The 17,498-nt window shown below is 42.4% G+C and overlaps 2 protein-coding genes across 3 annotated transcripts; one reads left to right on the top strand and one right to left on the bottom strand.

The window, feature by feature from the left end:
• LOC110429775 (bZIP transcription factor 68-like) lies at positions 10,050 to 15,406 on the top strand. Of its 2 annotated transcripts, none has more exons than XM_021446310.1 (13): positions 10,050 to 10,205; positions 11,367 to 11,493; positions 11,576 to 11,644; positions 12,007 to 12,093; positions 12,502 to 12,585; positions 12,672 to 12,731; positions 12,806 to 12,978; positions 13,067 to 13,121; positions 13,713 to 13,752; positions 13,838 to 14,070; positions 14,561 to 14,638; positions 14,720 to 14,845; positions 14,922 to 15,406. In XM_021446310.1, exons 2-13 carry the CDS (start codon positions 11,437 to 11,439, stop codon positions 15,015 to 15,017), a joined length of 1,158 nt encoding a protein of 385 aa, XP_021301985.1. In that variant the 5' UTR covers positions 10,050 to 10,205; positions 11,367 to 11,436; the 3' UTR covers positions 15,018 to 15,406. The 2 variants fall into 2 exon arrangements, with proteins under 2 accessions (XP_021301985.1, XP_021301986.1); XM_021446311.1 differs by having other exon boundaries at positions 10,051 to 10,362.
• Positions 16,142 to 16,810, bottom strand: LOC8058191 (FAS1 domain-containing protein SELMODRAFT_448915). Its single transcript, XM_002442006.2, has 2 exons — positions 16,352 to 16,810; positions 16,142 to 16,156 (listed from the first exon to the last, which is right to left on the bottom strand). The coding sequence occupies exons 1-2, from the start codon at positions 16,784 to 16,786 to the stop codon at positions 16,142 to 16,144; spliced, it is 450 nt and encodes a 149-aa protein (XP_002442051.2). The 5' UTR covers positions 16,787 to 16,810.

The following is a 17,498-nucleotide window of genomic DNA, read 5'->3' as shown; positions in this document are numbered from 1 at the left end:
CTCGTTGTGGCGATACACCCACTTGATGGATCACGAGCTAATTGGCAATCCAAAGCCAAACCCTCAGCGGGTGCCGCACATCCACTCACAAGATGGGGATCCTCCAAGCCACGAGCAATCCACTAGAGTAGCCAATTGCGATCTCCCGCGGGGAAGGCTCAAGAACCCCTCACAAATCACTTGGTTAAGCTCGAAATAATCTCCAATCACGAGCTCAACACCACCGCTGCTCCAAGCCGTCTAGGGCGTCGGGAAACACCCAAGAGTAACAAGAAATCCGCAGCAAACTCAAGAATCAAGTGCCACTAAATGCAATTCTCAAAGCAATGCACTTGAATCTCACTCAATCTCACTAGGATTAGCAATCAAGCAAGGAGATGAGTGGAGGGAGTGTTCTCTAGCTCAAAGTATGCCTCAAGTAATCAAATGTGCAAGAGAGAACCTCCCAAAGCCGGCCACCTTCTATTTATAAGCCCCTCAAAGAAACTAGCCGTTGGCTGTTTTCACCGGGCTGAAAATGGGGGCACCAGACGCTACTAAGTGGTCACCGGACGCTCGACCCCCAGCGTCCGGTGCTCAAGGGAAGGCCACGTGTCCTTCAGGAATCTCGCGTGTCAGATTCTAACGGCCACCTGCGCACCACCGGACGCTCTGCAGGTCCACACCGGACGCGTCCGGTGCACACCGGACTCATGCGCAGAGAGGGTCGCAAAACGCAGGGTCACCGGACGCTAAGCACTGGTAGCGTCCGGTGCTCACCGGACCCATGTGCAGAGAGGGTCGCAAAACGCCCTCACACCGGACGCTAACCACCGGACGCTCTCAGAGTGCGTCCGGTGCTCAACCCTAGCAGGGTCAAGCACACCGGACTCTAAGGCCAGCGTCCGGTGCCTCCGCACTCAGCGTCCGGTGAGTGTTTCTCAGTGAGAAAACACTCCCACGACTTCTCCAAAATTCCTACCGGCGCAATAGAAAATATACACTAATTTTTCTCAAAAGCGCCGAATCCCGCCTCGCAAGCTTGGCGGGAGGGAGAGAGGAACCCAAACCCCTCTCAACCCTAGGAACTCCACCTACTTTGTAAATGTGCTAACACCAACAAGTGTCCACAACCAAAGTGCATGTGTGTTAGCTTTTCACAAACATTTTCACCAAAGGAGTTAAGTTAGCACTTTACTAGATCCTAATGCATATGCTCAAGATATGGACCTAGTAGCACTTGATTCGAGAGATGACCATGATTTCCCCTCTTGATAGTCGACTATCTATCCTAAACCCGGTCAATCACTTCTCTACTCATCTTAGACTGGCAAAAGTAAAACCCTATGTTTATACCTTTGCCTTGATAACTTTTGCTCCTCGTCTATCATCATGATCTCCACATCAAGGTTCATCTCTTTATAGTCATGTGGCCACCTTTCCATGCCACCATGCACCTTCATCACATGTGTTGCTATGCCTAACTCACATCACTTAGACACAAGGCATTAGCAACTTGGTGTCATTAATTACCAAAACCAAACTTGGGCTTTCAATCTCCCCCTTTTTGGTAATTGATGACAACCATCACAAAGATATGAAATGAAATCATAATTAACTTGAATTGCTTGTCCAAAGCATTTTAATCATGAGACAAGGTTGGACAAACATTTCAACTTCGGTTTTGGTAGTACTAGCTCCCCCTACATATGTGCTTCCATGAGTTTGGTTCAAGTTTGCACATATGCATGAATTAGAGTTTTGGGAGATTTATTACTACCAAAATGATGCTAAGGTATATAAAATGGACCTTTGAAGTGTGATACCAATCGGAGTCGCCAATATACCATCCTTAGCACCAATGTAGCTAGACATACATCAAAATCTCAAGATACCTCGTGAGATCACATTATATGTCTAGATACCACATAAAAATAAAACTCTATGCTAGAATTCAAAGCATCATTCAAGTTCTATTTCTAGCAAGCACCAATCAAACAAGAGTTGTGAATTTAAACTTGCAATGCAACAACTCATTATGTCAGTGCACATACAAATGCAGAAATGGTTCATGAGCTTGCACCCCCTAATTGTGTGCTCAAGTTTAAAGGTGTTTTCTCTCCCTATCTTTGTTTCTCTTCCCTCTTTTTAACTTTATCTTTGTTTCTCTCCCCCTTTGTCATCAATGACCACAAAGGTTCAAATTTTAGTGAGAATTAAGTCAATCAATGTGAGGGTCAAATTATGGTTCAATCTAGATCACTTGCCTAGAGTATGTAATTTGGTTTGATCCAAGGACAAGCTTTTTCACACCTCATAAAGTATAAGGGTTATCTTAACCATGTTGAATTACACATCTTAAGCTCATATTCTAGATCCAACACTAGGCTTACAAGCTCACAAACATGTCATATGCTACCACTCGATCAATCAAACATAGAAGCAATAGTGGTACCATACATACATCAAAATCTTTTGATTTTCATGAATGAGCCTATTTGTCATGCAAACATGTCTATATGTTCTAATCATGTCCTTAGCAAAGTATGAATGCTATGTCAACCAACTTTACCTTGCTTTGTTGGAGGAGAGGCATGTCATATAGAAATGTGGGGGTGCACTCATCTCAAGTTGGAGAAGTCAAGTATGTTCAATTCATTTCTCAACTTGCAAAATCTCTTCTCATCAAGTGGCTTTGTGAAGATGTCGGCTAGTTGATCTTCGGTGCCAATGCTTTCAATACTAATATCACCCTTTTGTTGATGATCTCTTATGAAATGATGCCTTATGTCAATGTGCTTGGTTCTTGAATGTTGAACCGGATTTTGTGTCATCTTGATTGCACTCTCATTGTCACATAGCAAAGGCACATTCTTGAATTTGATTCCAAAGTCATTCAAGGTAGCTTTCATCCAAAGCAATTGTGCACAACAACTACCGGCACTAATGTATTCGGCCTCGGCGGTTGATAGTGCAACACTATTTTGTTTCTTTGATGACCATGAAACTAGAGACCTTCCTAGCAATTGACAAGTGCCACTTGTGCTCATTCTATCAATCTTGCATCCACCATAGTCAGAGTCTGAATATCCAATCAACTCAAAGTTAGACCCCTTGGGATACCATAATCCAACATCATGAGTGCCTTTAAGATACCTCAATATCCTCTTGGTTGCCTTCAAGTGACTCTCTCTAGGTGAAGCTTGGTATCTTGCACATTTGCACACACTAAACATCACATCCGGCCTTGATGCGGTGACATAGAGCAAACTTCCAATCATGGACCGATATAGCTTTTGATCTACCATGTTGCCACTTGCATCACTACCTAATTGATCATTTGTGCCAGGTGTGCTCATTGGTTTAGCTTCTTGCAACCTAAACTTCTTGATCATGTCCTTGATGTACTTTCCTTGACTCACAAAAGTGCCATTCTTCATTTGCTTGATTTGAAGACCAAGGAAGTAACTAAGCTCTCCAATCATGGACATCTCAAACTCATTAGCCATCATTCTTCCAAACTCTTCACAAAAGTCTTGATTGGTTGATCCAAAAATGATATCATCAACATAGATTTGCAACACAAACAAGTCATTGCCTAGCTTCTTGGTGAAGAGAGTAGTGTCAACCTTTCCCATCTTGAACCCTTTAGAGAGAAGGAAATCTCTCAATCTCTCATACCATTCTCTAGGTGCTTGCTTCAAACCATACAATGTCTTCTTGAGCTTGTACACATGGTTGGGTTTCTTGTCATCTTCAAAACCAGGAGGTTGTTCAACATAAACCAACTCATTGATGTATCCATTGAGAAATGCACTCTTCACATCCATTTGATAGAGCTTGATGTTGTGGGCACAAGCATAGGCTAATAATATTCTAAATGCACTCGTAGCGTCCGGTGCTCACCAGACCCATGCGCAGAGAGGGTCGCAAAACGCCCTCACACCGGACGCTAACCACCGGACGCTCTCAGAGTGCGTCCGGTGCTCAACCCTAGCAGGGTCAAGCACACCAGACTCTGAGGCCAGCGTCCGGTGCCTCCGCACTCAGCGTCCGGTGAGTGTTTCTCAGTGAGAAAACACTCCCGCGACTTCTCCAAAATTCCTACCGGCGCAATAGAAAATATACACTAATTTTTTTTCTCAAAAGCACCGAATCCCGCCTCGCAAGCTCGGCGGGAGGGAGAGAGGAACCCAAACCCCTCTAAACCCTAGGAACTCCACCTCCTTTGTAAATGTGCTAACACCAACAAGTGTCCACCGCCAAAGTGCATGTGTGTTAGCTTTTCACAAACATTTTCACCAAAGGAGTTAAGTTAGCACTTTACTAGATCCTAATGCATATGCTCAAGATATGGACCTAGTAGCACTTGATTCGAGAGATGACCATGATTTCCCCTCTTGATAGTCGGCTATCTATCCTAAACCCGGTCAATCACTTCTCTACTCATCTTAGACCGGCAAAAGTAAAACTCTATGTTTATACCTTTGCCTTGATAACTTTTGCTCCTCGTCTATCATCATGATCTCCACATCAAGGTTCATCTCTTTATAGTCATGTGGCCACCTTTCCATGCCACCATGCACCTTCATCACATGTGTTGCTATGCCTAACTCACATCACTTAGATACAAGGCATTAGCAACTTGGTGTCATTAATTACCAAAACCAAACTTGGGCTTTCAACTATGGATACCTTGTGAGAGATCAAATACCGATCAGTGCTCGTGAATGGAGAGAGAAGCGAGGTGCTCCTGAGATCAGTTTTGTCTCTGATCGTGACAAGGAGTTAGTTTGGAAAGCCGTCACAGACGTTTTCACCTTCGACACCAACGATGAAGAGTTGAAGGTGCGAATTTATGACTGGACTATGAAGAAGATGGTGGTACAGTTCCAAAATTGGAAGAAGTCTTTGTACAATAAATTTGTCAAGAAAAACGAGACTCCAAATTTCAACCTCAAGCAATATGTAAAGCTGAGGGCCTTCTAGGATGACTTCGTGCAGTACAAAACATCAGAAGAGGACGAGGAACGAGCCATTAGAAACAAAGAGAATGCAAGTAAAAAGACATACCACCATCATATGGGATCGGGTGGTTATAAGAGTGTTGTTCCCAAGTGGGACCGAATGGAACAAGAGATGCTTGCTAGGGGGGTCACACCCAAGACAATAGCAAAGAATTGGAGCGAGCGCTCCAAGCATTGGTTCTACGGTCATGGGGGAAGCATGAATCCAGACACCGGGGCGCTAGTTTGGGGCCAAGAAATCTCTAGAGCGCAGAGAGACTAGTCCGTGCACGAGAGGCGGTTCAGTCTTGTGAGTTCAGGCCTAACAGGGAGAAGGATGAACTCACCTATGCGCTTGAAAATCCTGAGCATGGTGGGCGTACGAGAGGCTATGGGGCAGTTCCGTGGCTGCAATCATTCCAAGCTGATCAAGATACCTACAGAAGCCGCCAGAGAAAGAAGGATGAGGAGGCAGAGCGGATCCGTCGGTTGGAAGCTTTTGTTCTGCAGTCAGAAGAGCGCGAGAAAGCTCGTGAAGAATGGATGCAGGCGGAGATTAAAAGGCAAGTGCAAGCAGCACTTAGTCAAATGACGAAAGAGCAAGGTACATCACAGCCTGAGGTCAACGTTAGCCCCCCAGGCCAGTTGAAAAGCAGCTGCGCATCCACGGAAGTACCAACCATTCAGGATGACACGAAGCTACACTTCTCCGTGGATGATGTCACAGAGGCTTTTACTACCTGTGAGCTGCATGTACCAGATGGGAATGCTACAAAAAAGGTGGCTATCGCTGTTGTCAACCTTATCGACCGAACGAGAACTCCAAGAATCCATAATCGACCAGTACCTGGTGGATATGCTAGCGTCTCGGTTGATAAGGTTGAGAAAGGTTGTGGCAATGTGCCTCTAGAAATAGAAGGGGGAGACGGAGAGAAGACCTTAGGTGAAGCTGAGAAGACGTTTATTTGTTGGCGCAAGCGCTTCATAATTATTCCTCACCATAGGTTTGTGTGTGATTTTACTTCTTATATTATTTATTATGTATTGAATTTAAAAAAGTTTGCTCACAAAACTTGTAATTGTTTTCTTTGCAGGGACTCCTCCAACCTAAGTCCAGTTCTCCACATTGCGGTGCGGGCGGTGACAATGCTGGATCTCCTCCAACACCTGCGGCGGCCACACCGACCCCGCCACCGCCTCCACCACGGTCTCCACCTCCTCCACCGAGGTCTCCAACTCCTCCATCGCATTCTCCAACACCAAAAAGATCGGCCCCACCACCTCCACCGCCTGCACTGCCCTCTCCAAAGAGTACACGATCGGTCCCCTCGCCTCCAAAGCGAGATAGTCAGAAGCGGTCCACCCAAGAATGACCGAAGTCATCGGTCCCACCTCCAAAGAAGGCTGCCTGAGCAAAGAGAGCTAAGACACCAAAAAAATTACCTTATGAAAAGAGTGAAGAGGAGGTAATTGCTGCATCCAAAGCTGAGGTGAAACAATTTTTTGATAAATTGAAGGAGGATAGGAAAAAGCGGCTTAACCCAGAAAAGCCGTACTTTTATGTAAAGCCAGAGGAACTGAGGAAGAAGGTGGAAGACTAGCAAAAGAAGCAATAGGAAGCTCAGAAAAAGCCAGCACTTTCGGACTATGAGCGGTCTCTGGTCAAGTCTTCACAGCCTAGAAAGAGAGTAGGAAAGGGGGTCCCACAACTCAGAGAAGTATCAAAACCGGTGCCCCCTTTGATTGTGTCAAATCAATACGGCTCAAATAAAGACTTGATGCCAAAGAAATCCTTAGCGTTGTCTGAGCTAGACTCGCTTGAGCATTACTTTGGACAGAGCGGTTTAAATATGAAAGAAATTGCCGCCATTATTGGATGTCAAACATTTGAAAAAGCTGAGGTAGTTGATCAATGGAGGGCAAGATATGAACCGGGCAGGAGTCTATTCAACCCTCAGCGTTTACATGAGCTCGGCACACAAATGTTTGTAATAAACAAATGGTGCATTGAGGCGTCTAAAAGGGGAGATAATTGGATTTCTGTTCGTATTAGACAACATCACTACTTCCGTGGAGATGACCTCATATACGTGCAGTTCGAAGAATTACACCAATTATGTCACCTCGACGCTCTCGACAAATCTCTTGTCAGCTGCTTTTGTCTGTAAGTATTTCTTTTTTTATTATACTTCTAACTTCTTTAATTACATGTATATAATCCTTACACACTTAGGATTTGTATGTATATATGCAGGCACCAAATGAGAGAGCTCAGAATCAGAAATGACAATAGTATTGGGTTCGTTGACCCTTATATTGTTTTCAAGGCTCCGCAGGCAGTGTGGACAGCATCTCATGAGACAGAAGTCTACACCAATATTATGAGGTTCTTTGTGAAGCAAAAAGAAAAACAAAAAAATACTCTTCCCCTTCAACTTTGAGTGAGTTATATAGTAATTAAGTGCATGCATATTTTATTTTACTTATTATTATTCGAGACAAGTTTTATATAGTTATATATAGGCTTGACTATATATATGTGTATGTAAACAGCTTTCACTGGATACTCATGGTCATTGAAATTCCCAAGAACCGGTTGATAATCTTTGACTCAATGAGAAAGCCACAAGAAAATTATCAATAAATGGTAAACATTATTCAAAGGTACGTAATGTCGATCTCAACTAGAAGAATATCATAATATGACTCTGTAATTATTAGTTCACGATCCACAATAACTGTGTGTAGGGTTTGGAAAAGATTTATTGACCGTGAACATCTCAGTGGATGTAAAGCGCCGCTTAACATAATTCATCCACAAGTAAGTTTTACTAGTTAGCAAACTTTCACTAACTTTTAGCCTTCTTATTGTCGTGGTCGTGAATATTATATATATATATATATATATATATATATATATATCGTACAGTGGTGTTTAAGACAAGAAGGGGGAACAATCTATGTGCATATTACGTGTGCAAATTCATGATGGCACAAGTCAATCAAACACCCACAGAGACGCTCAGAGTACGTTACATGTCTCTTTTCATTATCTCCTGAATTATATTGAATAACTTAGGTAACTAATACCTTTTTTATTTATTTCAAATTAAAGACGGAATGGTTGAGGGAAAAGGTCATACAAAAGACCGAATCGAAGCTATACAAGAGACGATAGCAGGATTTCTCCGCGAGCAAGTGATCAATCCAAACGGCGAGTTTCACTTCAACGGCAACGAAACTCTTATTCCAAACAACGATGATCATTTGTATCGTTTTTAGACATTGGGAGAAAAAACTCTATGTATATATGTGCTACGAATTTTATACTTATAAAACTATATATATATATATAACTTTTTACATATCTATTTAATTTTTGATGTGGCCTATTCATTTTATTATAGGCAAAGCTTAATTATAAAACTAAGGCTATAATTTTCATTTATATATGCTTAATATGCGTGTAATATAAATATATTATTGTATCAGCAAAAATATGTATTGAAAAGCCTATTATTTTTATATAAAAACAATAAACAGAACCGAAGAAGTGAAAAAAAAGAAACCCTTTAAGAGTCCTGTAACGTGGCAGCCCTGGCAGGATCATTACCAACCGGTATTAAAGAGGGGCTTTAGCCCCGGTTCCCCGAACCGGGATTAAAGGGTGGACTTTAGTTCTAGAAGGACAGCACCGGCTCGGGAACCGGGGCAACAGGCCCTTCCCGACCGGTGCTAATGCCCGAACGTGCAACGGTGGACGGGGAATCTAAAAATATTTGCAAAATTTTTAGGGAACTCAACAAAGCCTAACTGTTACCGTGTAGATGTGACTCATGCATACTAGTATTTAGTACATATAGACATCCAAAAGTGCAGTATAAGAACCACTCATTCAACTCCATGTTAGACACCCACCAAAATACTAGAACTCTGAAAAATAATATTTCTATGCAGCCCGAGAGGTTATCAGATCTAACCGGAGATCTAGTCTGTCACTAGGATGAGTTAGGACTGGACCTTCGGTGAGAATCAGCGGTCAAGGAGGAATTAATGTGAGCAACTGAGCTTCTACTAGATACGACGAGAAGTTTGCTCTACACATCTAGGATGTCATGTTGGAAATTCGGTAGATCCTCTCAATTTCAGAAGAAAAACAAGGGTAATTAGTGTCCCTCAAGCGTTTGTTAGCTTGTCTTTGTGCACCGGGAGTCAGAGAACACCTAAAACCCAGGGTTTTCTTTATCGGCCAAAATACACCAAAAGTGTTCCGATTGAATTCATTTTTTAGCTGAAAATGACTTGGGTTTTTGAATGATTTTCGACCTCGGCTTGGCTCATTAGTCTCAACTCGTTAAGCTTGGTTTCCAATTGAGTCGTAAGTAATCTTATAAGTAAATTATAAGAGGCTCATAAATAAGAGCATGTCAATTTACAACCCCCGCCAGGAAATACAATTGCCCCGCTATAAGCCCAGCAATGTAATGGAGCTCCTCGCTGCAATGAAGATTGTCCGTCACACAGTCGGTCAACAGTACTCAGGTCTTGTTTAGTTCACTTAAAAACCAAAAAGTTTCAAGATTCTCCGTCACATCGAATCTTTCGGCACATGCATGAAGCATTAAATATAGACGAAAATAAAAACTAATTACACAGTTTACCTATAAATCGCGAGACGAATCTTTTGATCCTAGTTAGTCCATAATTAGACAATATTTACCATAAACAAACGAAAGTGCTACAGTAGCGAAATCCAAAATCTTTTCGCATGTAAACAAGGTCTCAGCAAAAAAGAACAGTACAGCAAGCAGCCCACGGGGACATGGGCTGGGCTCAAAGTATACACCGCAAATCTACAACTTTTGGTCCAAACTAAACACGAGCCCACTTGCCCCCGCAATAGTTACCCCGTCCTGCCAGCCAACGAGAAAGCGACGCGGAAACCGAACCCCCAACGAACGCTAGCCTAGTCACCCTGCCAGCCAGCGCTGGCCTGCCCTACGGGTAGGCGCCCACGCAGCACACAGCACAGCACCCCACCCCACCGGCCCACCCCCACTCCGTCAGTCGCGAACCGGAGCCGCGTCGCGTCGCACGCATCTCTCCTGCCCGCCCGCTCTCCAGCTCCGAAGCCTCGTCGTCTTCCTCGGCCCCGCGAGCGACCCCGTCCCTGCACGCTCCCTCCCTCCCAACTAGGACACCGTCCGTACCACACCCCAGGTGATCCCGCGCGCCACTCCCTTCTCCTTCCCTCCCTTCCCCCCCACCCCCAGCTTTTACTCTCCCCTCCCGCGCCCAGATCCCGAGGCCCCTCCTCCCCCTCGATCCCCCGCCCTCCGCGGCGGCGGATCCGGCGCCGGCTCGGGGCCCCTGACAGGTACTCTACCCACCCACCGACCGGATCTAGCCGCCGCGTGGTTTTTTGAATTGAGCTCCCCGCGCGCTGCATGGCTTGGGTGCGCGGGGGTTCCAGCTCTGGGCTGCTGCTGGATCGACGGCGATGCTAGGGTTTAGGTGTGATTCGTGTGTAGTTAGCTGAGTGGCGCGGGCGCGTACGCGTTTCGTTTTGTCTTGGTGAGCCAAGCGTGGCCCGAAATTTCTCTGGAGCAGGTGCAGCAGCCTCGTGGAGTGACGGGCTTTGAGATTTCCAGTTTAGGGTTCGTTTTGGATTGGTGGGAGGAGTTTGGGTATGGTACGGCTAATCTGTGCGTTGTCACTGACATGCTTATAGTTTCAAAAAAGGGTTTAGTTAGGTTAACTGCAGCTCATGGGAGCTGGAGGAGCCTCATTCAGATGATCCGACATTTTACTGCAGTTCCTATATTCGTAGCAAGTATTGATGCCGTGAGATCATTTGTATGTGGTTTGGGTCAAGGTTGTTGTTTTTAAAACTAGGAGCTTTAGGTACAGTTCCATGGCAGTCTTTTCTTGTGTATGTGTAAGGTTTTGTGGGACTATCATGTAGTTTCTATTGGTGTATGGGGGAATTTTAGTGTCAGAATTACACGTGCCAAGTGTTTTATAGTGTCTCATTCCCCCCAAAAAGAAGTGTTTTATAGTGTTTGGTGATGTGATGAAATACTCTGGAAAAATTGATGACATTGAGCATTAGTAAAGTTGTCTGTTTTTGATTTGACAGAGAGATTAATTGTCAGGATTGCATATGATCTAACGTTAGTTTATTCTGCACTTCAAGTGAGTAGGATCACTTGTATGATTGTATCTGCCCTTTAATCTTTTACTGCTAAACATGATAAGGGTTTTGGATATTGTTTTCTGAAAGTGTAGTATATTTTGTCTTGAACAGTTAAATTGGGTTTCCTTGCAAGGGATCTCATGCTATATTTTAGCTTACATTTGCTCTTCTTTTTTCCAATTCAGGTTTTGCTTTATGCTGGTTCATTTGTCTACGGACAATGGACTAGTTGCTGCACTGTTTCTGTGATTCACCATGGGAAGCAGTGGAGCAGATACACCGTCTAAGACAACCAAGGCATCTGCCCCTCAGGTTCTTGATGCTGGGCCTGTGGCATTAGCTTTTAAATGAAAAAAAGATTAACTTGCTAAAAGTTTGTCCTTTCCTGTAACAGGAGCAGCAGCCACCTGCTACCTCAGGTGCTGCAACACCGGCTGTTTATCCTGATTGGTCCAGCTTCCAGGTGAGAGTGATTCCCCTCCTCCCCTCCAACCCAACTAACCCAACCACAATCTAGTCTAGGAGGAAATAAATATGTATCTAGCAGTTGCAACATTCGTTTCCACAATTAGTAAATCTGTAGTCCCTACCATAAAATGATAGCAATCAACACATTATAAACATAGTGGAAAGCAAAGACATGCTGATAATCAGAATGGGCATATATATATTTATTATGGATTCAAAATGAAGAAGTGTTTCATGCACAGCATATTTCTTTTCTTGATTCATGGGGTTGACTTCTTTATCCTTCTAATAATTTTATAAGTAGTGTTCTACCAATGAGACTTTTGTTAATAATTATGTTCCATGGTCCTTTTGCAGGCATATCCTCCAATCCCACCACATGGGTTCTTCCCTTCACCTGTGGCATCAAGTCCACAGGGTCATCCTTACATGTGGGGAGCTCAGGTTAGCTCTTTAGCCATCTGTTTGTGTTTTCAGTATAGTTGACTGCTTTTCATGTTTTTTTATCAGTTAGAGGGTTGTTTAACTGTACGCACTTCAAGTGGGTGAACTTAGCTGTCTGATAGAAAGCATTGTTTGTATATTAGTTCTATGTTTTTTGTTACTAACAATACTTATACCCATCTGCTACTATTTGCAAATGCGAGGGTTGTATATGGAAAATTTTCCTTATTTCCGTAAAGTGACATGACATTATTTGAAAAATATAGTTCTGAACCAAAAGTACTACTGATATTTATTTTTTTAAAGGTAAATTGAATGGTTCAAACAAATTGATTTTTGCTAGTGAATGGGTAGTTAACATAATAACAAGGTTTTTTGGTTCACATTTTTCTCATTACCTTCTTTCAGCCTATGATTCCACCATATGGAACACCACCGCCACCATATGTCATGTACCCTCCTGGAGTATATGCCCACCCATCTATGCCCCCGGTATGTTCATCACATGACTTTAGTTTTCACTATGTACTTGTCAAATGGCAATGCTGACCTTGGTTTGTCATTGTGCTATTGTGCAGGGTGCACATCCATTTACTCCTTATGCCATTACTTCTCCAAATGGCAATGCTGATGCTACTGTAAGACATGATATTTTTAGATTAATCTTTCTTGTGCTTAGTATGGGGGAGCCTAATGCATCTAGGCTTTGTAGGGAACTACTGCTGCAGCTGGTGATACTGATGGCAAACCCTCTGAAGGCAAAGATAAAAGTCCAACAAAGAGATCCAAAGGAAGTTTGGGCAGCTTGAACATGCTTACTGGAAAGAATACCGGTGAACATGGTAAGACCTCTGGTGCATCGGCTAATGGAGCCACTTCTCAAAGGTATTTTTGTTGTAACCTTAAACACCATATGTTCTTGTGTGCATCCTTCCATAAGTATCAGTGAACAAGTTGCTGTTTCTCTTTGCAGTGGCGAAAGTGGCAGTGACAGTTCAAGTGAAGGGAGTGAAGAAAATTCTCATAATGTAAGTCTTGCTGAATTGCTCCTTCATTTTTGTTGTGTATTCGTTATGTATACACAATAATCTGTTTTGTAATCCATTTAAAGTTTTTTTCTTAAAAAATACTCCCTCCAGTAAAAATATATATGATGTTTTTGACTTTTTTAGTCTTCGATGTATAACTTTGACCTCAACTTTTCTATTAAACTAGTTACAATATGTCTAACAAATTATGTGATATCAAAAGTGTTACTGCTGAAAAATCTACCCATACTTCTGTATATCCAAACTGAATATTTTGAGGGCTCTCATTGGTTAAAGTTTCAAAAGTCTGACCAGATTTTAGTCAAAGGATCATACAAATGGTGGGAGTAATATCTTTTCCAATATCCATGAGAACTGCCTCTTGACATTGTTGACCTCTTGGATATACTTTGTTTGATGTCCAAATATTCCGGACCACACTAGCATGCCTTTCAAGTTGCTGTGCATTCTTGTCACAGTTGGGTTTACAATGTAATTGCATGTGGTCAAATATTTCTGGCATTCATTATGACTTGATATTATCTTGGGATTGTCCTAATGCGCCTTTGCATCGTTGAGTAATTTTTACAGGATTCACATCACAAGGAAAGTGGACAGGAGCAAGATGGAGGTATGTGTATGTACATATCTACTTGGCTGCTTCTTTTGCATTTTTCTGAACTTTATCATTTTTTTGCCAATTTGCATTCAATCAGATGTTCGAAGTTCCCAGAATGGTGCATCACGTTCACCATCTGAGGGAAAATTGAACCAAGCTATGACAATCGTGCCCATGCCATCAAGTGGCCCAGTAACTGGTCCAACTACAAACCTAAATATTGGAATGGACTATTGGGCCAACACAGCAAGCTCTGCTCCTGCAATTCATGGCAAAGTGACCCCAACAACAGTTCCAGGGGCTGTGGTCCCAGCAGAGCAATGGATACAGGTTTGTCTTCTTTTTACTCTGCTTTGTATGCACTGTGTGTCCACCTTTTCCTTCTATGAGTATTTTGTGCTATTTCTGTTTGCATTTTTGTGCACACCATATTATCTGTCCACTGGCCTGATCGTTTGCAATAGGGGTGATTATAAAATATATTTATTTAGAATAAATTCAGTCGATGAAATTGAAATCAAACTGTTGCACGAGTATATTTTCTACTAGCTCTGGTATAATGTACCTGTTACAGTACTGTGTACACAGTTTAAGAATATAGTGTGTGTTGTGTCTTTGACCACAAATTGCTATTTTCTTGACTTGTTTTTGCATCATTTCTATCTAAATCTTGCTCTCATGATATATTTTGTAAGAGGTGTATGCCTTGTGCTAATTTTATTAGAGATTGAATTGACACAAGACAAGTTGTGGATACAAATTCAACATATATCAATCTGGCAACTGGAGAAGCTATTCACGTGACTTTCTTGTGGTTCAGGATGAACGTGAACTCAAAAGGCAAAGAAGAAAGCAGTCCAATAGGGAGTCTGCACGCAGATCTAGGTTGCGTAAACAGGTAATTGTTAGTTCAACTTGACTGTACTGGGTACCACTATGTTGTCAGCTAGTTGATGGAGAACAAATGTGAGTTTTGCAGGCTGAATGTGAGGAGTTGGCTCAACGTGCAGATGTTTTAAAGCAGGAAAATGCTTCACTTAGAGATGAAGTAAATCGTATCAGAAAAGAGTATGAGGAACTTCTATCAAAGAATAACTCACTAAAGGTTGGCCTGCAACTTCTCATTTTTGTTCTGCTGAAGTACATATGTTAACATCTCTGTTCCGCTTTCTGCTCTGTAGGAAAAGCTTGAAGGCAAACAACACAAAACTGATGAGGCAGGACTTAACAACAAGCTGCAACATTCTGGCGATGACAGCCAGAAAAAAGGAAACTAATCGAGCTATCATGCAATGCTTGCTTAGCATGGCTCTAACTAGATTATTGGGAGGCGCAATTGTAGTATGCGTATTAACTCCTTACTTTATTGCAGTTAATTGTTACCAGGTTGTGATAATGTTGATTCCAACCTTGTGTGTGGGTGTTTCCTGTTTCAGATCTATCTTGGCTTATCTTTTAGAAGTCAAGATGTGACTGAAGATGTAGGTTGTGACCCAGTTCACTATATCTGTTAGAAATAGTGGATAAGCTCATATTTACAAATTTGTATTGCTGACTAATATTGTTATGTATACCTGGCAAAAGACTGGTTTCTTTTAATTCAGTCTGGTTGAACATTTTTCTGGGCTTGCTCTGCTGCCTAGTTTATGTATATTGTTGTTTATCAGTTGTTCCTAGTTCTTTCTATACTCCGCCCAAAAAAAAAATGCAATCCTAGCTTTGAACCTGGACAAGCGCTTGTCCAGGTTCAAAGCTAGGATTGCATTTTTTTGGGGGTGGAGGGAGTAATAATTAACAAATAGACGAATAATCAACCTCTCCCACCAATAAATTGTATATATTTTTTTGTGTACGCAAGTCCCTCTTTTTTGCATCTATTTTCTATTTCACTTCGAAGTTTCCAGGTTTGTTTCTGCCCTGTTTAATTGTGAATCTTGGCGGTATTTGATTTTTTAAGTTTGAGCAATCCACCTGTTGTAGGTAGTATGGTTAAAAGACATTGCTATTTTTCAGCTTAGTGATACTGATATTAGCTATTCTTTTTTCATCCATCTATTTCTGAAGTGCCAGCAGAATGGTTTGTTAAACTTGTGTTGAGCTTGCGCCTGATTCTGGTAAGTTTTTGTTCTCTTGGCACTTTACTTTTATGATTTTGTTTTGATTTGGAAAATGGTTCTAGATTATGTCCTAGATGAGCAAGTATAGTTCATTAGTATGTCTGCCTTACAGGTAGCAATTCATTTAACTTTATGTTTGTTATTTGTAAGTTGTTGCTGGTAGTTTTATTGTGGTATTAATAATGTATGAGGTGAAGTTATCAGACTTCTATAAAGTTTATGTTATTAGATCATAACAAAGATAAAATCTCCTGTGCACTAATTTTCCTCGAATGAAGACTCATTCATTGAACAAGAATCTGGCTTTGTATCCAGATTTAAAAAATGGAAAACATCAATGCTATCACTAGGGTAGTACTAGCCAATCTAGTTTTTGACATAGAAGTGTCTGAACTTTGAGGGCTTTCTGCTGCAGGTTCGTGAGCAGGGATCGTGGAAGAACTTGTGTTGGGAGATGGTAGAGAAGATGTGCTCAAGGATTGGTTTTCGGTCACAGTCTTCTCTGGTGCTGCAGAAGTTGGAGCGGTGTAGCGAGTGCAAGTTGCCGCTTTTACTCTTCGTGTTGCTGTTGGCCTTATGACTCCATTTATTCCATGGCACCTGAATGACTCCCCCAAGTGGCAGAGATCAGGACTTGTGAGCTCGATGCCGTTGAAGTAGAGCTTCTGATGCTTGATGTTGGTTACAGTGATCATGTCACCCAAGTGGCGGGTGGGGACTACTGTTCCATTGGGAAGCCTGATGAGGTCGTTGAACATCAGGGGCGCAGTGATGGAATGCCTGGATAGGAACTCCAGCACCTGGCTCTCAGAGATGGATGCAGTGGACAGCAGCCTGTCGTTGGGCATCAGGAAGGTGGTGTTACGTGGTATCTTCTCCTGCACCATCCTGACGAGCATGACGAAGGTGAAGTAGCGCGCTCGCTGCATCTCCTGCGCCGTGGTGGCAATGTCACTGTTGACCATCTGTGTGGAAGGTGCCGCAGTGGTGGCACTAGAGGCTGACATCATGAGAGTGATGACCAGGCTCATTGTAGCAAGGAAGGTGGAAGCCATGGTGTAAGTGGGCAAGCAAGGTATGGCTATCTATTGCCCCGAGTCTCTAGCAGGTTGTTTTATTACCAGATTGTGGACTATCTGGGTTGGGATGTGGTTGTACAACTCTTGCACGCTTATTTCATGTGTGAACTACTGCTTTTCAGGCATCATGCATGTTTAAACTACCTGGACGCCCTTATTATAAAATAAATATTTAGAAAAAAAAACTCTACCTGGATACCGCTTACAGCGTGAGCACAGTGACAGACCTTTTCTCTGCTCTTCTACCAGTGCTGCTCTATCTTAAGGTGCTGATTGCAGAAACTGAGCTTCACAGCCTCAATAACTGTCTGTAAGATCTTCAGATTCTGGTCTGTTCAACTGTTTAACGGCAGAAGTTTACAGTTACAGGTGCCATCTCAAAAGTTGAAGCATTGGTGTTTAATAACTGTTTGGGGATAAAGTTTTGGTTATACTCAATCCATCCCAAATTATAAGAAGTTTGACTTCAAAACTTTACAAAGGAATAAACTTGGCATTGGTTGAAAAGAATAAAATTAACAAACGTGCTTGAAAAGCTGGGAGTTAAGTTCGGTTCTGAACT

This window comes from Sorghum bicolor, chromosome 8, assembly GCF_000003195.3.
Source record: "Sorghum bicolor cultivar BTx623 chromosome 8, Sorghum_bicolor_NCBIv3, whole genome shotgun sequence".
NCBI lineage: Eukaryota > Viridiplantae > Streptophyta > Magnoliopsida > Poales > Poaceae > Sorghum > Sorghum bicolor.
Note: the sequence above shows the minus strand (reverse complement) of the source record. Positions and strands in the feature narration are given on the sequence as shown.